The sequence below is a fragment of the Choloepus didactylus genome, chromosome 9 (assembly GCF_015220235.1).
Source record: "Choloepus didactylus isolate mChoDid1 chromosome 9, mChoDid1.pri, whole genome shotgun sequence".
Classification (NCBI taxonomy): Eukaryota; Metazoa; Chordata; class Mammalia; order Pilosa; family Megalonychidae; genus Choloepus; species Choloepus didactylus.
In genome coordinates, this window is record NC_051315.1 from 100,248,848 (window position 1) to 100,276,414 (window position 27,567).

Below are 27,567 nucleotides of genomic sequence, written 5' to 3' on the forward strand. Positions count from 1 at the left end.
GTAGATATTACATAGAACTACCACCTTCATTCATTCAATTTTTCATTTTTTTTTAATTGAACTCCTACAATGTACCAAACACCACACTAGGCATTAAGGATATAGCAATGAGTAAAACAGACAAAATCTCTGCTCTCACAGAGGTTACAGTCTAGCAGGGAACAAGACAATTAAATGATGGCGTGATAGGTGCTTTGGTGGAAATGAAAATACAAAGGTCATGTACCAAAACCAAACTTGGGTGGTAGGGGATAAGGTAGGGCTCTCAGCGTTAATGATACCTCATTCATATTTCAGCTGAAGAGTAGGATCTAGTGAAGAATAAATAGAGGCAGATTCAGTGGAGTGTTTCAAGCAGCCCATTCTTTTTCCTAGGAAGAGTGACAAGGTATCTTGGAAGCCAGTTAGCCTGATTCTCGTGTCTTACATGAAAATTATGCCTAATAGAAGAAGAAAGTGCTTGGGTTACTATGGTGTTTTCAGAATAATAGAATTACAGTGATGGAGTCATAATTACTTTGCTTTCTTTTCAATGCAAAGCCCATCCCCATCCCCTTTTCTTTCTACAACCAGGCAGGGGAGCACAGTGATTCAGAGTGCAGGCTCTGGAGCAAGACTGCCTTGGTTCACGTCCTGACTCTGCCACTTACTAGCCCTAAGACCCATGACATTTCTTCACCTTTTTGGGCTTCAGTTTCCACATCTGTAAAATATTCCTAATATTAATATTTTCTTCACTGGGTTATTATAAGGATTGAATTAGTTAATATTTGAAAAGTGTTTTGAGCTGTGCCTGGCACAAAATTAGCGCTCAATAAATCTTCATTTTACTGTTACTGGTTTTAATTGCCTACCACTGGCCTGTATGCAAATTTCAAGGGGGAAAGAGGCCATTTTGACTTTGTTTACATGGCATTAATGTCAGTCACAGGGAAGATGGAAAATGTAGTAGCACTACTAGCTTACAATTTAGTCCTCGAAATACAAATTAAAAATAACCATACTCTTGCTGATCTGTTCTTCTGTTCTGACTCTGGGATGTGGGAAGACCAGAAATCTTCAAAGACTTTCTCATCTCTTTCAGGTTATATGGAATGGAAACAGAGATGGCAGAGAGTGTGGCTATGCAAAATTGAGGCCCTACAGAAGGAAATACCTTGGTGGAGACACCATGATCCAACCTGTAATATAAAAATACAATATTTATAGATGCATCCAGAGTTGATCAGGTTGAAGGAGACTTGTTTATGCTAACTGAACATCCAAGAGATTAGTATTAAATCTAGATTTCAATTTCATTCACTCAACATTTACTGAGTGCCAGCTATGTATCAGGCACTGTTCTAGATGCTAAGAATACAGCAGTGAAAAACAGAGGCAAAAGTTCCCACCCCAGAAGGAGAAGATGGATAAAGAACAAATTATTAAGTACATAGCACACCAGAAAGTGATAGGTGCTATGGAGAAAAATAAAGGAGCAAAGGGGTGGGATGAAGGGTAAGCAATTCTCATCAGGGCAGTAAGGGAAGGCCTCACACTTGAGGAGAGACCTGAGGAGGTAAGAAAACATGGAAATGTCTGGAGAGGGGTATTTCTGGCAGAAGAAATGACAAGTGCAAAGTCCCTGAGGAGAGATGTTATCTAAGGTGTTTGAAGAACAGCAAGGAGGTCAAAGTGACTGAGCAGAAAAAGGTGAGAGAAAGGGAGTGAGAAAAAGAGGTAACGGGGTCTTATATAACTAATTGTAAGAATTTTGGCTTTTACTCTGAGTGAGATGGGTGGCTACTGGAGAGTTCTATGTTTTAAATCGATCACTCTGTTGAGACTCAAATGGAGATTAAGGATGACTGCAACAACATCCTAGTAAAAAGTAATAGTGGCTTGGACTAAGCTGGTAGCAGTGGAGATGGGGAGAGTGGTCATGAATTTTGAAGATAGAGCAAAAAGATTTGATGACAGATTGGATATGAGGTATAGAAGAGTTGCCAAGTAAGCTTCAGTAATGGTAATAGTGGAGTTGCTGTTAACTGAGTTCGTGTAGATGCTCAGTAGGCAAGTTTTTGTGGAGACAGGGACCAGGAGGTTAGTTTTGGATATGGTAAAACAAAGAAGTCTTCTAAACATCCAAGTAGAGATGCTGAAGTACTTGTAAGTCTGGATTTGAGACTAGAGATACACAGTTTGGAAATTTGAGCATAGTTATTATCTTTAAATACACAAGACTGGATGAGATCACTAAGGGAGAGAGTATATAAATAGAAGCAGTCCAAGGATGGAGCCCTGGGTCACTCCAATATTAAGAGGCCATTGAGCAAAGGAGACTGAGGATAGTAAGCAATAAGGTAGGAAGAAAACCAGGAGAGCAGAGTGTCTTGTAAGCCAAGTGAAAAAAGTGTTACAGGGAAGAGGGAGTGATTGCCTGTGTCAAATGCTGCTGATAGGTCAAGTGAGCTGAAGACTGAGAACTGGCTATTGGATTAAGCAACATGGAGATATTGGTGACCTTGACAAAGGCAGTTTCAGTCAATACTAGGGGCAAGAGGTAGTTGGAGTGGATTTAATAGAAAATGGCAGGAAAGGAATTGGGACAGTGAAGATAAAACATTTTCAAGGTTTATAATAAAGGAAAGCAAAAAAAAAAAAATAGGACAGTAGCTGGAGGGGGAAGTGGACATCAAGAGTTTTTTTAAAGCTTAATTTTAAGATACAATTTATTAATTTACAAGGAGAACTATAACTGGTAAGCAGACAAAGAACAGTTGTGAACAGATCAGTGCTTCCTCTTTTCCATTGGAAACTATTTGGAAAGTCAAGTTAAAATCACAAGTTTACTTAGATAACAGTCCCACGTTGCACAAAGCCCAGCTATCTAGAGTCTCAAGCGTCTATCTACACTGCAGGGAAAAAACTGCTAACTAGATCAGATGCTTGAATCTCCTTTGACCAGTGCAGGAGAAACACTAACCAATCATTCATTCTTTCATTCAAGAAACATTATTGAGCATGTATTATGTGTTAGTTACTAGGGATACAAGTTCAAAAAAAATAAAACTTTGCCTTTAGGGCACTCATAGTTCAATAAGCAATGAGACTAGCAAATGAACAGTTAAAATGTAATAAGGATTAAAATAGGTACATGTACATATAACAGATGAAAATGAATATAGTGGTTAATTACTCATTAATGAAGACATTTAGATCATTCCCTTTTTCTTTTTGCTGTTATAAATAAAGGGATGTTAAGAATTTCAGATGAATCCTGGCCCAGAAATATTTGATACCTGTCTCATTAAGACTGACATTAAGATTGTAGGTTTGTTTTGTATGAGTGCATGGTATGTGAATATATCTCAATAAAATAAATAAAAAAAAAGATCGTAGGAAAACCTATCAAGTAAGGAAACCTGTTATATACCTCCTCAACTGAAACAGTAACCAAGAAAACAAATCTAAGCAGTGTGACCTACCTGAGACTGAGGGCCGGGAAGTTGGAAATTCATTCAACAAATATATGGAGCATGTATTAAATGTTGGGCATGGTTCCAGATGCTTGCAATACATCAATGAAGAAAGCAAAGATAGTGTTTTGTAGGATGTGAATGCCAGCAAGGGAGACAGCCAATTAACAATAAGAACAACAACAAAAAAATTAGTAAGCAACTATGTTTGAAGGTGATAAATGCTATGGAAAAAAAAAGTACGACAGGGTAAGGGAATTCCAGAAATCAGAGGTATGTCTGTGTGTAGGGTGGCCAGGCTGTGATTTTAAATAATGTGGTCAAGTCCTCAGATGGAAGGTGATGTTTCAGCAGTTTTAAAGAAAGTGAGAAAGTTAGCTCTCTGGATATTTGGAAAAAGCACTTTACACATTGCAACAGCCTCAAGGTGCTAGGGCAGAAGCATGGCTGGTGTGTCTAAGGAAGAGCAAGGGGGTCAGTGTGGATGCAATGAAGCAAACAAGTGCAGAAGAGTAGCAGGAGTGAAGACAAGAGAGGCACTAGGTGGGCCAGATTCTGTAGGGCCTCAGAAGTCATCATAAGGACAAGAACTTTTATTCTTAAACAAAAAGGGAGCCATTGCAGGATTTTGAGCAAAGAAGTAATGTAACATGACTTACATTTTAAACTGATTACTGTAAGTTCTATGCTGAAAACTGGTTGTAGTGGGCCAGGGAAGAAGCAGAGAAACCTCTGAAGAAGCTATTGCAGTAATCCAGGCAAGAGAAGGTAGACAAGGCTTACGGACATAGCAGTGGAGGTGGTGAGCAGTGTTTTGGAATATATTTTGAAGGTACAGTGAATAGAATTTACTGATGGAATAGATGTGGGGTGTGAAAGGCATCAAGAATCATGCCCAGATTTTTAACCTCAGCAACTAAGATGGGAAAGGCTAAAGGTACGGAATACATGAGAAGGATCAGTTCAGTTTGGGACCTGTTGAGTTTGAGATATCTATTAAACATATAAGGCAACTCAGTTCTCTCAGCCTCACTTGTCTGTGAGACCAACCCCAGACAACCCAACAGCACCCAATCCCACCAACCAACCCCAGGCAGTGACAATCTCACAGCACTTTGCCTCATGCTTGGACCACACATCTTGTGAGAGGGTATCTTTGGTATGTCTGCAAAATAGAAGTGTGTGTGTTTTGGGGGGCAGGGGGTGCTGTTAGCAATCAACTGGCTGAATCTTGTCCACTTCCCCTAGCTTACTTCTTTTCCCTACCCTCATTTCCTTGGGATTTTGTGCCCTAATAAAACAGCACAGAAGCTTTTGCCTCTGGTTCTGCCTTCTGGAAGAATCTAGGCTAAAACAACATCCAAGTGGAGATGTGAATAGGTAATTGTTTACACGAATCTGGAGTTTGGGAGAGTGGTTTGGTGGAGAAGAGGTAATTTTGAGAATTGTTACCATATATACGGTATTCACAATCATGGGACTGGATGTGAGTACGAAGGAGTGAACAAAAATAATGTGAAAAATCAAGATGATGAGAGGTTTTTAGCATCTTTGACAGAGAGATTTAATCTGTTTTGTTTACTACTACTATATTCTGTTTCTAGAATAGTAGGTGCTCAATATATATTTTTGTAATAAATGAAATAGGTCACCATGGCATTGGGGTTATGTAGGAAAGCAAATCAAGTCATGAGAGATGATGAACTGGAGGATAGGCAGGGTTTATGGAATTTGAGATAATAGTAAAAGTGAAAATTAGGTTCAACAGTGGAAGCAAGAGAAAAGAACAGGAAAAGGAAGTTGTGGTTAGAGAAAAGCACTCAAATATCACTTTATCCTAGCCTTTTATAATCAACTCATGGGAACTTCCCCCTTTCCTGGACCTCTTTCACAACATTTGCCTACCTTATTCTATGTCAAGTTATATCCATATGCTCTCCTTTCATCTCAATATTAACCATATTTTCCAGTTGAGAAATTGAGTCAAACACGGAATCCCAGAGACAAAAATTGAATGCTGGAAGCTTTCCATTTCTAGTTCATGTCTATGGTTTATGGAGATGCTAGAGCAGAATATATGAATTTGGAAGACTGGATTTCAAATCTAGGACATACTCAAACTGTTTAGTAAACTAACTTTCACTTGAATGAATGACCTAATGAGTGAATGAACAAGGTTAGGTGGGAAAAGAAGACACTAAGGGAGAAACTGATGAGAGTATTTGATTTAATATCTGTTTCAACCCACTGGACTGACACTAGGGCATGAATGAATAGGGGAAGCAGGTGTGCTGTCAGAAGGCACATAGGAAGTTGGCAAACTAACTGCGATTTGAGGGGACTGTGTCTAAACCAAGGTCACTGTGAATGGAAAGGAAGGATGAATATGAGGAAATTTTAAAACAAAAACATTACCAGATTTGGTGGGTGACAGATACAAGAATGAGTAGATAATTCTAAGATTTTGGTACCATTTATAGGGACAGGGTAAAAAGAAAGATGGTTAAGGTAGGGAGATAAAGAGCTCAATTTTGAAAATGTATTTCACACAATGGTGAGATGCTCATAATAAAGTAATAGCCAACATTTTTATTAGTATTTATTACATGCCAGACACTGTTCCAAGTACACCTCACATATATGATCTTATTTATTCATCACAATAACATATATAGAATAAGATGTCATTATCATTCTTATTTTACAGATGGAAAAACTGAGGCACATGAGTAAATAATTTGTCCTAAGTCACAGAGGTAGTAAGTGGCTGAGCCAGGATTTGAACCCAAAAATATTAAGAAACTTTGCCTGAGATCACACAGATATTCATTTATTTATTCACTAAATATTTAATGAACAACACTATAGTTTAGACATTGTGCAGGTTTTAGGGATGGGAGGAGAGGGGAGGGGAAAAGTTGGTGGTGAACAAGTCAGACATGGTCCCTACCTGCACAGACCTTACAGATTAGCAAGGCAGACAGACACTAAACAAATAATTACAAGTATGATAAATCAGAAAAGTGGTAAGTTACAATTAGGTAGAAGTTGGGTAAGAGAAAAGAATTCCAGAAAAAGGGAATGGCGTGTGTAAATGCCTTGAGGTAAGAACCTGCAGTAAGGGAAAAGTGAGAGAAGAGAGAATGGAAAAAGTAAAAAGAATAATATGGCTGGAGTGCAGAGAGCTAGGGGGACAGTTGGGGAGGTGAGCGAGAAAGACAAGCTCAGGTGATGGGGGCCCTGGTCTCCATAATAAGGAGCTTAGACTGTGTTTGGTAAGCAATAGGAGACCACGGAAGTGATTTAAGCAGGGTAGTAACTTGATTAGATTTGTCTTTTTAAAAGATTATTCTGGCTGCAGTGTGGCAAATGGATTGGAATGAGGCAAGAACACTTTTGGAGTACCTGGATAGTGGTTATTACAGACTTCAAGCAAGAGATGGAGATAGCCTAAACTAGAGAGTGAATGAAAAAGTTGTCATAGAAACAGAAAGGTGGCAAATCCAAGAAATACTCAGGAAGTAGGTAGGTCTAGGAGATTCAGAGGTGTGCCAGAGGTGTCCCAAGAGTTTGACTTGAACTGGGTAGATGGAGAGGGCATCCTCTCCATGAGGATGGAGTCTAGGACTATGGGAGGAGGGTTTTGAAGGAAAGATTATATATATCCAGGTTAAGTTTGAAGTGCCCCAGCTATCCAAATGAACATGTAAAAAAGGCAGTTGAAAACACGAACCTAGAGTTCCAAGAGCAAGATCTAGGCTTGAGGTATGGATTGGAAAGTCTTTGATAGTGTGCATCTGAAGCCAATGGGAGAGGATGAGATCACATGGGAAAATGTACATAGTGGGACTTAAGAGGAGGAAGGCTCAGCTGAGCAGGATTCTAATATTTAAGTGTTGAATAAAGGAGGGGGAGCTGGTTGTTAGAGTAGTCAGAGGGTTAAGTGGAAATTTTTGACATGAGAGCTGAGAGAAGAGCCTGTTTGGAAAAGGATGTGATCAGTAGTGTCAAATGCCGGGATGACTTAGATTTAGACGGCTGGATTTACAGGCAGGAAGCTTGTCTGTAGTAATTCAAAGCTGTTTCAGATTGAAGGGTAAGAACAGGAGAAAGACTGGAGAGCTGAGGAGCGGAATATAGGAGAATGTCCATGGGGTAGAAAACAGTTGGAGTTGTGGTTGGAGAGGGATGTAGTGAGAAGAGATATCTTTTTTAAAGAAATGAGATTTAAGCATGTTTAAATGCGGGGGAAAGAGACGGCGGGGAAGGAACCGTTGAAACCACGAGGAAAGGGAGATAACTCTTCAGCCCAAAGTCCCTGAGAAAGTAGGAGATGGATCAAAAGTACAGGCAACTCTTCTGATTCTTAAGAAGGGCAACTCTTACTCTCTAATAGGAAGCCAATAAGTAGCGGCCCCCGGATTTGAACTCCGTCTGCTTCTAAAAAAATATTTGCTTTTGGGACAGAAAGAGAATAAACATGAAAGCTCGGGAAGAACTGCAGAGTTCAATAAAAGGAAGTAATAGTCAGTAGAGGGGCCTTGGGCCACCTCTGAGAGGGCACTCCCAGTAGCTTGGAGGCAACGGAAGTCACACTGTCGGGTTTAGAGAGAGTGGGTGGTAAAGAAAAGGGTGCGGTGGGTGCAAACTACTGCAGTAGAAAACCGGCCGTGAAAAGAGAGCGACACAGGATGTTGCCTGCCTGAAGCAAGGGGGGATGCGGGGAGGGGGGGGTTGAGGGCATATTTCGAGTGTGGAAGAGCAGCCTCGGTCAGGTGAGGTACCCCGCGGCCCTCTGCCGGTGCTGCTGGGTTGAACTCCGCAAGGTGCCACCAGTGCTGGAGCCGCCGCCGAATGGGGACGGAGGAAAAGAGCAGCTCCGCGGGCAGAGGCCAGGTTTTCCCGCTGATTTTCATCGTGGGGCAGCCTGGCCCCTCCCTATGAACACCCGAAGATCCCCCAGGCCCCTCCCGAGCACGGCACCGTCCTGGCATCCCAGTGCCGGGTCAGGCACGTGGACCCCGGGGCATTTGCAGGGACGCAGCAACCCCTTCCTCCCCCATCAAACTCAACCCAGCCCTCTAGCCCCGTCCCGGGCCCAGCGGTCGGTCTCCCACGTCCCGGCAGGGTTTGAAAGTTCCCGGGGCCGCAGGTTCTCGAGAACAGAGGCTGGGCCCGCCGCGGCCGCCGCTTACCGCCGCAGGGACAGGACTGTGCGGACCGTGTGGGGGGTTCAGTCGAGTCTTCGACACCACTCGGAAATTCCCCATCGGGCCTCACACAAACACCACTTCCTCCGTCAAATTTCCGCTGCCGAGCTTTACCCACAGAAACGGCGCGGTGGGGATTAGACCAACTCCTCCCGCTTGCCTCTTGCCCGAAGACCTTCGGCAAGTTCCGCCTCCAGCGAGGAGGGCGGGGCCGCTCGGCCTCCTTCGGGACGGGCTCGGTTGTTTCCGTGCGCGGCCGCTGCGCACTCGGCACTGGGCGGCGCTGGCTGGCTCCCTGGCTGCGGCTCCTCAGTCGGCGGCGGCTGCTGCTGCCTGTGGCCCGGGCGGCTGGGAGAAGCGGAGTGTTGGTGAGTGACGCGGCGGAGGTGTAGTTTGACGCGGTGTGTTACGTGGGGGAGAGAATAAAACTCCAGCGAGATCCGGGCCGCGAACGAAAGCAGTGACGGAGGAGCTTGTACCACCGGTAAGAGGAGCAGGAGGAGGAGGCAGGAGCCGGAGAGAGCCAGGGGGACGGAGGGGGGACAGGGAGGCGCCGGACACCCTCGCTCGGGGCCTTCCCCTCGCAGGAGGGGCCGCGGTAAAGATGGAGCCTCCGCCCGAGCCCCACAACATCGCCGCTGCTCGCAGCGAACAAAGAATAATGGCGGCGGACTGGAGCCAGCGGCGGCCGGGGCGGCAGCGACTCTGCCTGCAGCCAGCGGCGGCGCTCATGGCGGGGGGCGGCGGGCTGCGGGCGGGGTGGGAGCCGGCGGCCGGGGGTGTGTGCGGGCGGCCGGCCGCAGCGATCTGGCGCCCGCGTTCCCGCCGCCGCAGGACAGGGCCGGGCGGGCGCGGAGCCGGGAGCCGGGACTGCCCCGGGGGAGGCCGCCCGCCCGGCCCAGCGCTGCCCCCCGCGCCGCTCGCCCGGACCCCGGCCCTCGCCTCGCCCCCGGCTCGGCAGCCTGCCGGGGCAGCCGCTGCCGGGGTGCCCCTGGGGGGTGGAGAAGGAAGAAGACGACGGTTGAGGGCAGGGGAGGTGAAGGTGCCTGCTGCCTTCCTGGTAGCCTCCGTGTCTACCATGCCCGCTTCGCGAGGGGAAGAGCTGCAACGTCTGACCTACTCTTCTCTTCTTTTCACTCTTTCTTTGTGCAATAAAGTTCGAAACCGAAGGTTTCCTTTTGTGCTGTATTTTATTCATGCCCTCTTTCCCCCCTCCCGCTCCCACCCTGTTGGGGAAAAGCTCTTTTCTGCTTAGTTAAGGTGATGAGAGCTCATTCTTTTTTAGATAATTATTTACTCTTTCTCTCACTCCCCTCCTTTTTTTTTTTTTTTTTTTTTTTTTTTTTGTCGGTCATGGAAAAGCATTTTTGGGAAGAAAGGGGTACGGAGAGAAACATTTTTGTAATAACTTTTAAAAAAGCTTTTGGGATCTTGTAAAAGGGAAGCTGGTGTTTGAAAACAGTTTCGGTTTTAACCCTTTGCAATAAGGTAATAATCACTTCAGGTTTATCATTTTGAAACACGTCGTTGAAACGAATATTAGACGTCGCACTTTTTGTTTTACATGGCCTTTTTCCAGGTGGGGGGACAACCTTGCCAATGGCGTTTGGGTCATCTGGATTTCCTCCTGCCCCCTGCCCCACCCTTCACCATGTTTCGCACACATTTTTGTCTCAACTTAAATGAGAGATTGATACTATTTCTAAAAATAGGCATTAAAAGATTCCATTATTTTAGCATGCAGTAGCTTATACCAGTCTGGGATTGACAACAATTTAAGCTACAAGACTTTTTCTTCACGTGTTAGGAAGAAAGGGACTGCATGAAAGTCACTGACATATTAAAGATTAAAAAGCAATTTTTGAAGTCCTGGAGTGTGACCTATATAAGTTTGTCGTATCTTTCCAAGAAGTTAGAATTTCATTCTAGCCTCAGCTAGCATAAGGTCTGCCTTCTAAAGGTTTAGAATAGGATACTTCAGGTTGCCGGCTATTGAAATCTTTACACTCGCTGCTCATTTTCCTAATTTCAGAGTGAAGCTAAGAACGATTATTTTAGGTGGTGCAAAAAATGAACAGCTACATGTTTAAAAAAAATTACCTGTCACGATAGATAGAAATGTGATTGATACATTCAAAACTTTGATTAAGAATAAATATTGACTGGTAGTAGAAGCACTATTTGTTTTTCTGTATCCAGGTCACTTTTTACAAAATCTATTTTACTGTCTTTAGAAGACCACATTAGGAATTTGTCATTGCTAAGAAACCTAATTAAGAAGGTGCAATAAAGGGAGTTCTTCCATTAGAATTGGGAAAATGATTTTATTTTTAAACATTGAGGAAATTAGTATTGCTGATGGTAGATTACTACAGATGAAGTTTTCCTTGAGAAAGGTTTTCTCTAAGCAAACATCTAGCGTTTTTTCATCTATAAAGAATACACAATGTTAGTACACTTTCTGAGATTAAAAAAAAATTCTGATGTGTTATTTTCTTGGCTTTGTCCAAAAGATCTTTTAAATTTTATTTTTATTTAGTTTCATAATTTTTGATTTTGAGCAATTCCAGGGAAACTTTTCAAGTTTTTATTTTCATTAACATCTGAATACTCACTTGGCATATGGGACTAAACTATATGTCTGTTCCTCCCAGGGATCAGTAAAAATTCCAGTTGTATCTGTTTGAATCATCATCATCATCATCATCATCATCATCATCTTCTTTGATGGACAAATGCATTCAGAAAGGAAATGAATTCTTTGACAGAAATTGCCTGAAGAACTTTAAAAGGGCACTTCTTTTAGAATTTAAAACTATTATTGCCCCTTTTAAATGAACTTTTTCACATAAGAACCTAATTAAACTTAGAAACCTGATCCATAAAACAGCACTTTCCTTTTTCTGCTTTCTGAACCTCATTTTCTGGATTTGATCTGAATAATAGAAATTTTGGTTTCTTCATAGAAGGAAATTTCTTTGTTTATTTTTTTCTCTCACTATAAGACATGGAGTTTTGTTTGTTTTGGTATAATATGGTTATAGTAAAACCAAATATGTGTCCCCCACTCCACTTCATTTTGGCATCTTTTTCTTTTTTAATAGTAGAGAAAATTTACTTGTAACTTAGTGCTTACAATGTATCACTAAAATTTATAATTTCATTTCATAGATATGAGATATGGTTATATAAACTTGTTTACAGCCACCCTAAAACATAGTCTTGCAAGCATATTTTTCTTTATGTGTGGTGTCACTCCCAATGATAGCTTTTGTATTGATAGTTATAGCTCAAATCTAGAGAATGGAAAAAATGACAAGGATTTTTTTTTTCTTTTTTTCTTAACCATATGTGAACTGATCTCTACTGCAGTATCACTTTAGACAACAGTTTGTAGTAATTCAAAATATTTATTTAGCACTTACTGTGGCAGAGAATATAGTTAGTGGAAAGAATATCAAATTTGGAACAACAGGTGTAGGTTTGAATTCTAACATTGCCACTGTTGTCATGTTTCTTCACTCAAGGAATTTGTGACCTAGAGGAAGTTTTCTTAGCTTTCCTTAACCTCAGTTTCCTCATCTGTAAAATTAGAATACCACCTCCTACTTTGTTGTAGGGTTGTGAGATAATTATAAAGTACCACCTTAGGGACTCAACTGATGAACGCTATTCATTTTTAATCTCACTTTTCACTTCCTGGCTGTGTGACCTTGGGCAGGTTTCTTAACTTCTCTATTCCTCAGTTTCCTTGGTGGTAAATGTACAATACCTACCTTGTAGACTTCGGAGGATTGAATAAGTTCATACTTGTAAACTGCTTAAATAAGTTAATATAAATTGCCAGGCATTTTAGAAGCACTCAACAAATGTTGTCTCTTACTTTTTAATTTGTTGTTATTATTACTACTATGTTCAGTACATTGGGTCAGGAGCTGCAAGGAATCCAAAGATGAGTTATACTATCCTATCTCTACCATCAGGGAAACTTTGAGACACAATGACTAGCATAAGACAGAATAGCATAAGACAGAATATGTGTCATGAGAAAGCAATCAAAGGAAAGGAAGAGAAATCACACTTGGTGAAATAATGGAAGAAAGGAGTATTTTTTTTTTTTTTTGACTAAGTAAGTTATTTAGATGGTCCATAATTCAGAATACATTAAATGTAATACAGCAGAAAGTTGTGTGCTGCCTCCTTCCCCGTCTCTCAAGTATTGTATTACTAATACCCTATTTCTCCGTCCAGAGGTATTTCATCCAGAAACAAGCAAATATATATGTGTGTGTGTATATATATATGTGTATATATACTCTTGTCCCTTCCTTTTTATGCAAATGGTAGCATAATATACACACTTTGCTATACCTTGCTTTTTTTTTTTCCACTTAATATAGTTTAGCAGTTTGTTTGTATCAGTATATAAAGAGCTTCTTCATTCTTTTTAAAATTATGAGACATTTCATTCTGTGAATGTACCAGTATTTATTAAACAGTTAGTGAGTTGACTTCTTAGGCCTAATATGACTTTTGAAACTAAGGAAATAGGCCATTACTTCTTTATTTCTGAGTGAAGAACATTTCATTTGAATGAGAAATACCAAATTTTTTGTGACAGGAGGTTGTTATTTGAACTGCCTCATATCCTTTTTAGCTTAGTTTGTTAATGTTTTAGTAAGTGTTCAGGATGTACGTGAGGCAAGCAAGCTGTAGAAGAGTGAATTTAATCTGAATTCAACGTTTTCTTTCATCTGGGTTCTTACATTCCTGAACACTCCTTCAATTATTATTTCAGCAAAAATTTTCTGTAGTTTTCTCCCGTAATTAGAAAACACATCCCTTGTAGGTCCAGTCTTTTTTAAGCAGACCGTTAACTCTTTTTACATGATAAGGTTGGTTGGTATACTTAGTATTTTCCCTGTGTTCATTCATTCATTCAGTCAGTCATTTAAATGGTTTTTTTTTAATACTATCGAACTTACAAGATAGTTAGAAAAATAATACAAACCACATACAGAGAACTCCCAACATACTCCTATCCCACCCCAACCCCAGATACCCATATCCCCCAATTTTATCATTTTGCCACATTTGCCATATCAGTCAATCTATCAACCCATCCATCAGTCTGTCTGTTTTCTTAACACTTGATTGTAGGTTGTATTCATCATGCTCCTTGAACACTTAATACTTCAAGTACGTTTCCTAACACCATGTATATTTCCTAAGATCAAGGATATTTATTTACCTAACCAGTTATCCCTGCGTTTGTTTTTTATATATTCATTTTATTAAGTAATTCCCTGATGATTTTCTGGTATTTTCTTAGTGCATTAATCAGTGAGTTTTATATATGGTACTTAAATAGTGAACCTCACCTATGTGATTGTCTAGTGAGATTTTAAGTTTAACTTAAAAGATAAACTTTAAGTTTATCTTAAAAAAAGATAATCTTTTTTTAAACCATGGAAGCCCTTGGTCAACCACCTGCATCAAATAATACACATTGCAGCTAGAGCACAAAACAAGTTTCTTACTAATGTTCAGGGACATTTTATTTTTGTTTTTCTTTTCTGAATCTTCTAAGCAGCATTAAACTATAGTACATTTTAAATATACATACTATGCTTTTTAAGTTGATTAAACTTAGAAAATGGTAAGTAATAATCCAGTAGCAGCAACACAAATAAGTCCCTTTTAGAACAAATCATGTCATGGTGTAAGTATCTCATTTTTTGTCAGCTCAGGTTGACAGTTATACGCTGTCACCATATACGCACAAATTGTTAGCTAGGTATATTGTTTTGCTGCTATTTTGAGGTTTTGTTGATATTTGATATAAAATGTTAATATTTACTATTTTTACCTGCTAAAGGGTTAAAATGTTTACAGAGCATTTATCTTTACAGATTTTGTGTGTGTGTGTGTGTGTTGGGGGAGGAGGTAATTGAAATCTGTAAAGGAAGAAAATTTTCCTTCTAGCTAAATGACTTCTCACAGCCTCATGGAATCAATATGAGTTGCCTCTTGGGGTAGAGGTAAAGATCACTGAACTAAAGTCACAGTCGATAGTGTGAAAATAGCGGTTTGTTCTTCCTCTGCCTATTTTAATACGTATGTTAGCTTAGCTATTACATAAGAGGCTAACCCTGGTCAGCTTACTAAAGTTTTTAGAAGAAAATGTGGTTTTAAACTTATTTCATGCTTTCATATCTGTTAACAGGGTTTTTTGGACATACTTGAAACTTGGATAAGAATAACCATTAATTTTTTCCTCATTCAAAATGCATCTCCCTTTAATATATGCACTCTCTTGTCTCACATCCTGATTTTTTTTGTTTTGCATTCTTCTCTTAGTTCTGCGAGACATGGCCCTGTAAAAATGTTTTGTTATATTTTGCCCAGAGTTTTGCTCATCTAATATGCTAAAAGAAAATACAGTCTTTATATTCTTGTGTTTATTCCAACATTAAGTAGATGACAGTATTTTATATCTCTAGTAATGAGAAATTATCTATAACTAGTTATTTAATTCTTGAAGCTAATTACAAAAATCTCAACTTAAAAAAAAAAAAAACAGCAGTACTCCTTGATAAATTTTTTTAAATGGACTGGGGTTGCTTTTTGTCAGGGTTGAAGTAAGGTAATAAAGGAGTTTAATGTAAATGAGCCAGGCAATCTGAACAAAGATGAAAAGCACCCATTAGTTCTCTTCCCGCTGTTGGATTAATCTAGTATCTAAATAATCTAACAAGGGGCAGGGTTTGAAGAGGAGGTAGTCTGAAGGAGAAGGAAAAAGCTGTTTGGTTGGAGAAGAGATAATTAAGTGGGAAGTTAATATAGCTTAAATGTTATGACCTTAGCGTAGTAACAGCATTTGAGTCTTCTCTGAAACTAAGATTTCTTTATCAATTTCTAGTGTATTATACATGAGCTGGTTGTCTTCATGTGAGCTTCTGGTTATACATATATGAGAGTATAGATGTAACTAAAATTGTTGGTAATTTAGCTAAGGCTGAATGACCATTATTCTTGAAGGCTGTCTTTGTGTAAGTGGTGGCAATAAGAGACTCAGAAATAACTTGTTTTTTATCACTGCAGTGAAATTATTGCTTATTCTAAAACTACTCTTCAAGGGATATCACTTTTTTAGAAGTATCACTTTCTTAGAATAATAGCAACACCTTGGTTTTACATATTGCCATTTATCTGTCTGTTTATTCAATGAACATTTATTGAGCATTGATTTTTTTTTATAATTGGTAAGTAATTCAATTAGGCATTTTTATAGATTCTATAAGTATTGTTCTAGTTGCTATAAACAATAAAACATGAGTTTACAGCCCCTGTCCTCAAGAAACTTAATGGTGTAGTGGAGGTGATGAGAAAAGTATGAGAGAATGAGTAGTACATGGCAAATACCAATTTTCATTACTGTCTTGAAGAGTTATTGAGATTAGAAGTAAAGGAGCTTAGTGAGGAAAAGTTTTGTGGGAAAGGTAAAATATAAATGGAACCCTGAATAACTTGGATAGAGATAAAAGCGGATATTCTAATAGGTAGAATGGACAATAAAAGTGAAGACATGGAAATAGGAATAAACTTGATAATCTCACACATTAGTGAATAAAGTGTTAGATTAATTGTACAGCCACATTATGAGAAGTCCTGACGATGAGGAAGGGTGCTTTAAATTTCGTAGAAGAGGAAGAAAGGTGTAAGCAGAGGAATGACACCATGAATTAGGCTAAAATGTAGATTTCTAACTCTCATTCCTCTCTTCTTTGTGGTAGATTATATTGCACTTTAAAAATTGGACATAATTCTTTTCTTAAACAGCTTGAGATGTATTCACATACCATACAATCCATTCATTTTAATGTTTTTTTTTTTATAATTCAGTGGTTTTTTAATATGTTCACAGAGTTGTGCACATGGCCCCACTATGAATTTTAGAAAATTTAGAAACCTTGCACCCCGTAGCCATGGCCCTTTAATCCTCCATTCTCCCTGGCTTTAGGCAGCCGCTGATCTACTTTCTGTCTCTGTAGATTTTCCTGTTCTGGACATTTCACATAAATGGAATCATAAAATATGTGATCCATTGTGACTGGCTTCTTCCACTTAGCATAATGTTTCCCAGATCATCCATGTTGTATCAGTAACTCATTCCTTTTTATTGCCGAATAATACTCTATTGTATGAATATACCACATTTTATCTATCCATTCATCAGTTTATGGCTATTTGCGTTATTTCCACTTTTTGGCTGTTAAGAATAATGCTGCCATGAACATGTGTATACAGGTGTTTATGTAGACATACGTTTTCACTTCTCATGGATATATACTTAGGAATGGAATTTGGGTCTGATGGTAACTATGTTTAACCTTTTGTGGAACCACCACACTGTTTTGTACCTTTTTACATTCCCACCAGCAGTGTACGAGGGTTCCAGTTTCTACACATCCTTGTCAATACTTGTTATTAGCTGTCTTTTATTATAACCATCCTTTTAGGTATGAACTAGTATCTCATTGTGGTTTTGATTTGCATTTCCTTGATAACTAAGTATGTGGAGCATCTTTTCTCGTGCTTATTGGTCATTTGTAAATCTTCTTTGGAGAAATGGCTGTTCAGATCCTTTGCCCATTTTTAAATCATATTTGTCTTTTTATTATTGAGTTGTATGAGTTCTTTATTCTAAATACAAATCCCTTATGAGATATATGATTTGCAAAAATTTTCTTCTATTCTGTGGGCTGTCTTCACTTACGAATGGTGCCCTTTGAAGCACAAAAATTTTTAATTTTAATGATTTTCAGTTTATTTTTTCTTTTGTTGCTTGTGCTTTGAGTGATATCTTTTAAATCATAGATTCTTGTTTATTTATTAGAGAGATTTTCTCAAGCACACAAGATACCATTATTTAATTTAAAATAACTAAAACCACTAATGCATTTTTGGAGTTATACCCCATCTCCCTCTGGTTTCCCCTTATTCTCTGTCTAGACATCATAGCTGGAGTAACTGATAAGAAGAAGCAAAGACAAAAACCAAGAAAGGACAGCTTTGAGTGAAATATTTTAACTCGTACTATATTTTGAGCATTTATGATGATTTCTGTGTGGTTGTAGTATATTACAAACTCTTCTGTATCTGGGAAATTTACACGTCTAAACTTTTACCATGATGAGAGAAGTAACTCCTTCATTTTTTACAAATGACTAAACTGAGCCCCAGAGAAGTTAAATGATTTACTTGCTATTTAGAGCCTTTTCTCTGGGCAAGAAATTGCAGGAAGGCATACTCTTCATCACTCTTTTGTAGCATTCTCTCAGTGAAGAAAGTTTTCAGGGTTACTAGAATTAATGTTTACTAGAATTTTTTTTCCTAAACAATATTAGTTTAGGCTTAAAAATAGTTCACTTAGAGTGAGTATTTTAGCCCAGGTCTTGTAAAATTATATTGATTTCATTATCTTACTGATCACATCTGTATCAGTAGAAAAGATTACCACAAATGGCAAGTTTTTGCTTTTCCTTTTTCCATAATTCATTGTGTTCCTATCATTTCAAGATAGAAGTTTATGGTTTTAAATCACTGTTACTAAACACTTTTTGGAAAGAAGTTTTAGGTAAACTGGTCCTAAGGATGTGCTTATGCTTGCCTAGCTCTTTCATATATAATACATATTTTATCTCTCTTATTAGGTTGTAAGCTCTTTGAGAGAAAGATTCTTGTCTGCTTTATACTTATAGTTTCCATAACTTTTGGAAGAATACTTATTATGTAGTAGGCACAGAAAATTTAGTTGTTTAATGAATGATTTCCTTTTGGAGGGTCACAAATATGAAAGGAAGGGTTAAAAATCCTCTTTTAGAATTGCACAGAATAAAGGAAGTAGACATGTATGTTTTAGATCATTAAATTAAGCTTACTGGAACTATAGATCTTTTTTTTAATTGAGTAAATTAAGTTCATTTTACATAGCTTAAAAAGAAAGGTTTCTATTTTGCATTTTTATTAATTTTGATCCTTTATTAATATAGTACTTCCCATCTTTAAGACGTGAGAAATAGAATGAGATTTTATTAATCAAAATTACCTTATCAGAAATTGCTACCTGTTTGATTTAAAAAAAAAAAAAGAGAGAGATGGGTACATCTTTTGAAAGAAAGATTGGACTTGATATTGATTGCTTTCAGGATTAACGGAAAAGGTGCCTGAAGTTGAAATGAGTCTCTCATAAAGATTGCATATGAAGCTTTGTCTGCATGTTATTTTTCAGCTTTGTCGATTAACCATGGCCAGTGTAGTTCAGTATACTGTGGCTGTCTTGAGTTTTGGGGCTGCCTGAGTAGTAAACAAGATATGAGTAAAATTAATAGCATGCCGCTTAATAATATATGTAGTTCCATTGCCAAATGACTTTTTGTAATATTGGAGGTTATATGCTATAGCCTTGAACTGTGTATCTGAAGACCAACAGAGTCCTGGCTTGGCAGCTGAGCATCAGTGTTGTAAGTTCTTTATAAATCTCAACATCTTTATTTCTCCATCGTTGAAGTAAAAACTAAAACTAGAATTCCTGTCTTATGACGCCTGTACTGTCTAACTTCAGGAAATTGAATTTTTACTCTTCCATGTCTAATCTGTAAAGAATTCACTAAGGATAGCTTTTCAAAGTTTAGATCAAAACAGAACTGTCAAAATATAAATGTTACTCTGTAAACTTATTTAAAAAACACTTGAACTCTCATTTTCCATTTGAATGTAGTGATTTTCAGAGTTAGTCAGGTTTTGTTGAGTAAATAAAATAGTAAGCTTTAAGTATTTAACTTAAGGACATAACTTTTGTGTACCCTTATTGGTCTCAGCATTGAGCTAATTTGTTAAGCAAAACTTAAAATTTAAAGACAGCTTCACTCTTCATTAACACAAAAATTGCTTTTCTAAATGTAACTATATAGGAAGTAAATATCCTTTTCCTCTTTAAGAAAATTCAGCATCAAAGATTCATTTAGTAGTACATCATATACAAAAGTCTATGTGTGATCATTTCCTTGAAGGATTTAAGGTGTACAAAGCTATAAACATCGTAAGTGAGTGTTTAGGTAGTAGGATGCCAATACTACAACAAGTAAGGGAATGGGACAAGACGGGATAAAATGTTACCTAAAATAATGCATAGTCATGGTTCCTGCTTTGCTAAGCCACACTGTTTGTCTCTTGGTGACCAGATAGAGGAACGTGTGTTTCAGAGCCATGAGTCATCTTAGGTGAAGGAAAACAAGGCAAATAATTTTTGCCAGTACTTAAAAGAAAAACCAAAACTTTAATTTGAGAACACATTGAAGCTTGCTTGTTGAAAGATACTATGGAATTAATCACATATTCTTGAATGGCTAGCATAAATCATTTAATGTGTTTCTATAAACCAGATAACATTTTTCTCCTTGACTTCTGTTAAATACTTTCTCTGAGGACAGTATGTTTCTCATAGGTTTTGATACATATTTTTAAAGTAAATTAACATATTAAAAATAGCACTGAAATATCCTGGTTATCAGAAAATTGCTATAAATCCTAAAATATAAATACTGAACCTAGAGCAGTTTCCCTGAGTTAAATCCAATAAACAAATGAATTAGGGAATTTATTTTATTAACACTGAAAAGATTCTCCTTTTTTATATGTTGCCCTTTTTTTTTAGTGGTAGTGGTGGGGTTATACTGACATTTACCATTAATAACAAGAATTTATAAAATTGTATAAACAAAATTTCAAGCTTTCATTTTTGTCTTGATCTCTTCAAATTCAAATCACACAGTTAACATTATTTACAGCTTTCTTTTTGCCTTCCTCTGATATCTAGACTAGAGATTGAAATATGGGTTTGTTCTCTGAATAAGGAAGACTACCTTGGTAGGAGCACCAAGGTAGGAGTAAGGATTTACATAACTTGATTTTAATTTTATCACATTACCTCTTCTGAATTGTTTCCTTAAAAAATAATTATAACCTCTATTTGTTGGGATATGATCCAACTAATCTAAAAAGTTTATACTGTCAAGAATGATATATTATCTGTGTATTCATACATACACATATACATGTAACATTTGAATATGCTATTTTTTTCACATCTGGTTTCAGTGAAGGTATGCTGTATTTAACACCAAAAGGCTATTTCTTGTTAGCATCAAAAACTTGGAGCAATGCTAAATTTCTAGTACCAATTCTGTACATCTTAGTTCTACTAGATTGAATATCTGACAAAGATAAATGACAAGTATTTCAAGTTTAACAACCAAAAAACTGTCCAAGGGAAAAAGTAGAGGAAAAAGGCAGTGTGGCATAGTTATTGATTCATGGAAACTAGTCTTTTGTGTAGCACCAAAAACATTTTGCCACTTTCTTCAGTAAATTAATCATAGCACTTTAGAAAATTAGTCAAGCATGTCAAAGGTTTTAGAATGTGTTATTACGGCTTTGAAACGTTTATAATACCCTAAAAAATATGGGTACAAAATAGGTATGTAGAAAGTATTATGTATCACACATAGGTGTTTTGGGTTACACTTCTGCAAAATATTGTTAATAATATATATATAAATAATATATTTGTGACAACAAAGTAGTTATGTAGTTTTACAATTACATGCTCAAATATGCCTTTTGCTATTGTTAACCCTGGAGACACACTTATGTTTATGTCATTTCTTTAAATCTCTGGAATTTTGGATTGATGGAAAACTTCAGAAGGAGGCACCCATTTGCTAGAGTATAGGGCAAGTTCTTTTCCTCATTTATAATTGAGGGTTATTTTTAGGGGGGAAATCACAGCACATATTCATATGTTCATAATGAACATATGAATGTGTTATTTCTGCCTCAGTCAACATTCACAATTCATTTCTCTGAATACTTACCTCTCATCCTAAAGTGGATTAAAATTTGTCATAAATTTAGGGGATTAAAAAATAAACTAGGGAGTAAGAGAGATGGTTTTATTTTTCATAAATTAGAACTAGAATGTTTAGGATCATAAGGATTGGGGCACTTCTTAAAACTGAAAATATTTTAGGAAAAAGAAGGTGAAGGTTTGCAACATTCTTTTGCTTACTAATTGTTAGCAAAAGTGGTGACATGGACTTGTTTTCTTGCTTGATGAGCTATAGTTTGCAATTAGATGAAAAAATTTGTTAGCTTAGTAGAGGTATTATAGATACAGAAAGTACTGCCAGAAGTTTGTCCCTGGTTTTGTATAATTCTCTACAGGTGCTGAGTAAATGAAATTTAAATGCTAACTTTTCAGTGAGGTTTTCTATGGTCAGTGTCAAATATTGAAATTCCCTAATTCCTTCCCAGTTTTATTTTTCTACACAACCCTTACATTTGATCTGCTTACTTACATGTTTTATTTTCTCTCCCCTACCCTTACACACTAGAATTAAGCTCCATAAAAGCAGTTTTTTTTTTAAATGTTTTGTTCATTGCTTTACCCCCAGCAGTTTGAACAGTGCCTGACATATAACAAGTACTCAGATATGATACAATAATAAAAGCATAAAATGTATAGTGAAATTGATAAAATTTAAGACTAGCATTTGTTTTTAGAAGACTGAATAATTCATTTATGGGGAATTCCCCCTAGGATATACTGCTATGTAAAGGAGAAGTAAAATCCATTGCATTATTAAAATTCTTAACCTGATAATTGACTTTGAGACATCATTCTCATTTTCTCATTTTCCCATAGTAGCTGATTACTTTGGAGTGACCATTCTTTATTATGATGTGACTTTTTTTCTTACCTCTATACAAAATCTGACTCCCAGCCAGTGGTCTACTCATTTCTCTAAAGGCCTCTTTTGCTCATATCATTTATTGGGAAAGTCACTATCTTACCTCAGATTTATAAATACCATATCCATCCTTAAAGCCTCTTTGCAATTCCATCACTCTCGTGACTGTTACGGTTCACATTTCTCCTTTTAAATGTCATGAAAGCACTCATTTGGCACTCATTGGCATGTTTGTCTCAACTACATTTTAAACTTTTAAGTATCTACTGTCTACTTCGTAATGGGTACAAAAGTGATATAGCCCTTTATATTAGGGAACTTAGATAAATTTCTTGAAGTTTTTCTAAAACCTGTTTTATTCTCTTTGAAAATTAAGAAAAGGAACTGTGAAACTATTTACTAACTGTAACGAGTTGTCACCAGAGCAATGCAGTGAGTAAAAGTGACATAGTACCCCTGGTAAAGTGAGACATACACAGAAGGCTTCATTAGATAATAGTCTGGTCCTAGCATTTTAGAAAAGTACTGTTAGTTACAGTTATCTCAAGTTGTATTGCATTCTAATTGTGTGTGTGTGTGTGTGTGTGTGTGTGTGTGTGTGTGTGTGTGTGTGTGTGTGGAGAGAGAGAGAGAGAGAGAATGAATGGTATTATCTCCAAGGACCAAGAGGCTAGGTGACCTACCTATTCAGTCTGTCTTAAAATACTTCTTTTACTATAAATTTATTATTATGTTATGTGTAATTATGTGTGTGTACATCTTTTTGTGGTCTCGGTTCCTAGGATCATAGGGTTTAAAATTGAAAGAGATCTTTTAATCCATCCCTCTTGTTTTTACAGATGAGGAAACTGATAAAAAGTTTAAAGTACTTTGTTCAAGACCAACTGCCACTTGGTTCAAGACCAAATCCAGCTTTCTACCAAGTATTAGGCACTCTTTCCCACCTACCTACAACAGCATTCTTTGTTTCTCTATAGATTGAGTGAATAATACTACAGAATTTACTTCACTTTTTATTTTTCATATCAAAGGAAGAACTCTGAAGAACATTATAGCAAAATATGTATCTTTGTGAATTGGTTTTAAAAAATCATTGTCTTTTAGGCATGACGTTATTTTGTAAGTTGTTATAAGTTCAAAGTTTGCAAAGGTTTTAGTTTTATGTTAATGCCCAGATCTTAAACACCGATCCCAAATATAAATAATTTTAATATTCAGAATTGTTAAAAGAACAGGAATCACAAACTGTCAAACCACTACTTGATTTTAAGTGATTTCTAAGTTCCATTCTGTTTCTAATGGTCTAGATCCAGTACTGATGCAGCATTCTCTGAATTCATATGTACCTGATCTTTTTCTTGTCTTTTAGCATTATTCAGTCTTTTTTTTTCATTCCCCCTAAAAAAACATGGATTAGTGAATTAGGAATCTCTTCAAACAACTTTGGAAATCAATATATTGGTCTAATACCTAATCCTGTGTTTGGATGCTACACTGCTGTCCAGATTGATAGTAGACTTATGACAAAATTGAAAATTATACACAGGATACTAAAGCATCTCTTTTCCCCACTTCTGGGGAGGATATGAATTTTAAAAAGAGCAGAGGATTTCAAAGTCCGAAAGTAATGCACTCACTTGAAATGCTGGTTTAGTCTAGTTGGGAGACTACTGTTTCAGTACCTTCAAGGTGAAAATAAAAAGAAGAGTACCTGTTTTGGTTGGGTCAATGAGTTTCTCCTCTGAAAAAAGACATTCTTCCTTAAATAATTTTCACCTACACTTTGAGAAAGAAGCCTGACTTTTATGATGAAAGACTATTTATACTGTTGCCCAAATGGTTGTTATCTACTCAAGTTAAGAATTATGTAAGTTAAAAAGACTGTCTTGTAGACTGAAAAAGGAGCTGTTTCATACAGGATTGGTGGGCTGCCTGAAAGAAATAATCATAAAACAATGGCAGTTTATGTGGGGGGATTCTATCCATTGGACATAAAAAGAAAGAATATTATATGGTTTGGGAGAGACAAAGAGAGAAAATTGTATTCCTGTTATAAATGTGTCTTTATGGATGTAGTTTCTTATATTAGCTAACGGTTTTGTTCCTTTATCATGATAATATAGTTTATTTTCTGAAACAAAAAGCTGTAATGACGCCCTATGCCTTAAATGGCAGAAAATATTAAGTAGTCTTGATGTGCTGTAAATAAAAACAAAAGAAATATGATTTGTGCCTCAGAATGCTTTTAATCTAATAGTGGAGTGAAACTATGAATGACAGCATAGCTAAAAAAGTTTGATTTGGAATAAAGTTTTTGTGTGTATTCCAGCTACAAAGAGGTAGTATGTTACTAAACCTGTTTTTATCTTCATTGTAGTAAAAATGATGACTTAAGGGAGAAGATGGAGTAAAGTTGGTGGGTTTGCATATTTCTACTCTTACTTAGCTTGACTCAGTACTGCCCTCAATTGGATTCACTTATTTTATAGTTACTGAGATAAGGTTTCGCTTTCATGAGCCAGTTTCTTCCAGATCAAAATGATAGACATTTAGGATAGTTAAACTGTTTTGTTGTTGTTGCTTCCTGTTACATTTGATGTCTTTCTTAAACTTTTTAGTTTAAAAGAGCACAAATCAGAAGTGTACAACTCAGTGAATCATCGCAAGTGATAATAACCAAAGTTATTGGATAATTTTTTTTAGATGATTGTTTTTACTCTTTAGAAATATAAACAATTTAGGCAAAATTTAACAAAAATGATAATTTCAGATAAAGAGTGTCTGGAATTTCAAAAATTTTTGTAAACTGGTGTCTCAGTCATAACTGAAACATAGTTTTGGTTCATAGTTAACAAAAAAAGTTATGCATGACTTCTGGTGTTAATTTTTTTTAAACTGTACAGGTAATCCTGAATCCATGCTCAGAGTAAAGAAATTTAAAAAAAATTTAATATTAAAGTATATGAAGAGTAAAAAGTTAAAATCATCATCCTGTTCAGTTCCACCAAACCTTATCTCCCTTCTCTAGAGTTACTTCTCACAGTTGAGTAGATAACCTTCCACACCTTTTTTCATGCATATACCTGTACAACAATTTGTTTTACTTGTTTTTAGCATAAATGAGATCTGTTTCACAGTGTGTTTTGTGACTTGCCTTTGCACTCAGTTTGTCTTACAAAGCTTCATATATTGTTACATTATAGATTTTCATTGCTATAATTTCTTTAATGGTCCTCCTAATGATGGATATGTGTGTCCTTTTTTTTTTTTTTTTTTTTTTTTGCTATTATAAAAAATTCTGCAGTTAATACCCTTGAACATTCATGTACATCTTTGTGAACTAGTCATTTATTAGAGTTTTTTATTGACTAGAGTTCTGTATTTTGGATGTTATTGTGTTGATTATATGTGGCAGATATTTCCTCCTGTTACACTTGTCTTATTGGCTATTATCATATGAACATTTTAAATAATAATGTAGTCAAATCTGTGATCTTTTCCTTTATCATCTGTGTTTTCTGGATTCTGGTATTTCTAAATTATTTATACTGCACAGAGATATTTTCATTTTCGCCTGTCACTTGTAAAGCATTTTTCTGTTTATAGAATCTTATGAATGATGGTAGGGTGTATTAGCATGTGATATGATGGCAGGATGTATCAGTATGTAATACATTATGATGACATGTAATAATCATGTAAGGATCAGCAAGAGTTTTGATTGTTTATCAATTTCAGGGTTAAAAAATAAATGTAATAAATTCTGAAAAAGCATTGGGGTTTTTGTGTTATTCTTGGAATCACTCTAAGTACTCCCTTGCTGTTAATAAGGTCATTTAACAAATGCAACAGATAATATGCTAGGCACTGGGTGAAAACAGGTGTATGTGCGCCAGAACGAAGCAATCCCTCTTCTCCTGAATCCTTTAGATGGTATTGCTTCCTCAGTTCAGAAATTTCTCTAACATCCATGTAGCTACTGCTGCCTAGGAATTGCTGTCCATTTACTTTTGCTGCCATCAAGTGCCAGATGACACAACAGATATACTAAGTACTTGGCATATCAGGGTCCAAGAAGTAAAAACGGTCAGCCTTGATGAACTTACCCAGAATTTTGGAATTAAAAATCTGAAAAGGAGAGTGTGTGTGTGTGTGTGTGTGTGTGTGTGTGTGTGTAGTGGTGCACACTACAAAGGAGGTGAGGATTCTGAGCACTGTTTCAGTGTTCAGAGCCTCTAATTTGACTCTGTGGCCACTTATCCCATCTTTCTATTTTGATTACCCCACAACTTGGGCTCTTGAAATTTGGACTGATATCCTACCACTTTTATTCTTCCTCCAAACTACCCCCACAGGAGTAGTTTATGATTTCTCTACATAAGAGGGAATACCCTTACAGGAGGTACCATGAAGCCAATATCTTATAAATTCTATAATAAGCTCACTGTCTAGAAAAATTACCAATTTGCTCCCTCCCCCTCCCTGCCATCCCCTATATTAGTAGGGGAGAGTTATGGAAGAGAGGAATCCCTTCTTATCTTTAGGTGAAGTAATTATCCCTTTGGGAAGGAAAAGGAGGACAAAGAAAGTGTTTTGTTTTTTAAAGGACTATAACTTTTGCAGCAAATTTCCTAGAAAATCTGGGTTAATTTGGCAATAATTTACTATATTACATTTTGACTAGATTTCTGAGTGCATGTGGAAACTAACCACCACGTACACTTGTTTATACCTTGATATTTACCTTTAAAATCACAAAATAACAAAGCACTGTAGTGCTTGTAACACTCTTCCTTATGATTATAGGTAACTAAATGACCATGGAAACTGGAGCAGAGAACCAGCAGAGTGGAGATGCAGCTGTAACAGAAGCTGAAAACCAACAAATGACAGTTCAAGCCCAGCCACAGATTGCCACATTAGCCCAGGTATAAAATACACGGAAAGATTACTCCAAGTTGTGTCTCTACCAATAGGAGAACGTTTTAGACAAGAAAATGTGATTTTTATTACAGAGATATTCATAGAATGTGCAGAGATATTCATAGAATGTGCAGAGATGTTCTTAGAATGTCATAATTCTTA

General features: G+C 37.0%; 2 protein-coding genes across 9 annotated transcripts in view; one reads left to right on the forward strand and one right to left on the reverse strand.

Annotated features, from left to right (window-relative positions):
- Positions 1–27,567, reverse strand: part of METTL21A (methyltransferase like 21A) — a 234,130-nt gene that overhangs the window by 119,665 nt on the left and 86,898 nt on the right. Inside the window, exon 5 of one of the 4 annotated variants that reach the window (XM_037849555.1) lies at positions 18,914–19,023. The exons of 2 other annotated variants lie outside the window; for them this stretch is intronic. In XM_037849555.1, the coding sequence (XP_037705483.1) occupies positions 18,992–19,023 (32 nt within the window). In that variant the 3' untranslated portion in view covers positions 18,914–18,991. Of the gene's footprint in view, positions 1–18,913; positions 19,028–27,567 lie in introns of those variants that run through there. One more of the 4 variants, XM_037849554.1, reaches the window with a different exon arrangement.
- Positions 8,789–27,567, forward strand: part of CREB1 (cAMP responsive element binding protein 1) — a 63,366-nt gene continuing 44,587 nt past the window's right edge. The window contains exons 1-2 of one of the 5 annotated variants that reach the window (XM_037849543.1): positions 8,789–9,036; positions 27,289–27,410. In XM_037849543.1, coding sequence (XP_037705471.1) covers positions 27,297–27,410 — 114 coding nt within the window. In that variant the 5' untranslated portion in view covers positions 8,789–9,036; positions 27,289–27,296. Of the gene's footprint in view, positions 9,153–27,288; positions 27,411–27,567 lie in introns of those variants that run through there. The other 4 variants (XM_037849542.1, XM_037849545.1, XM_037849544.1 and 1 more) reach the window with 4 other exon arrangements.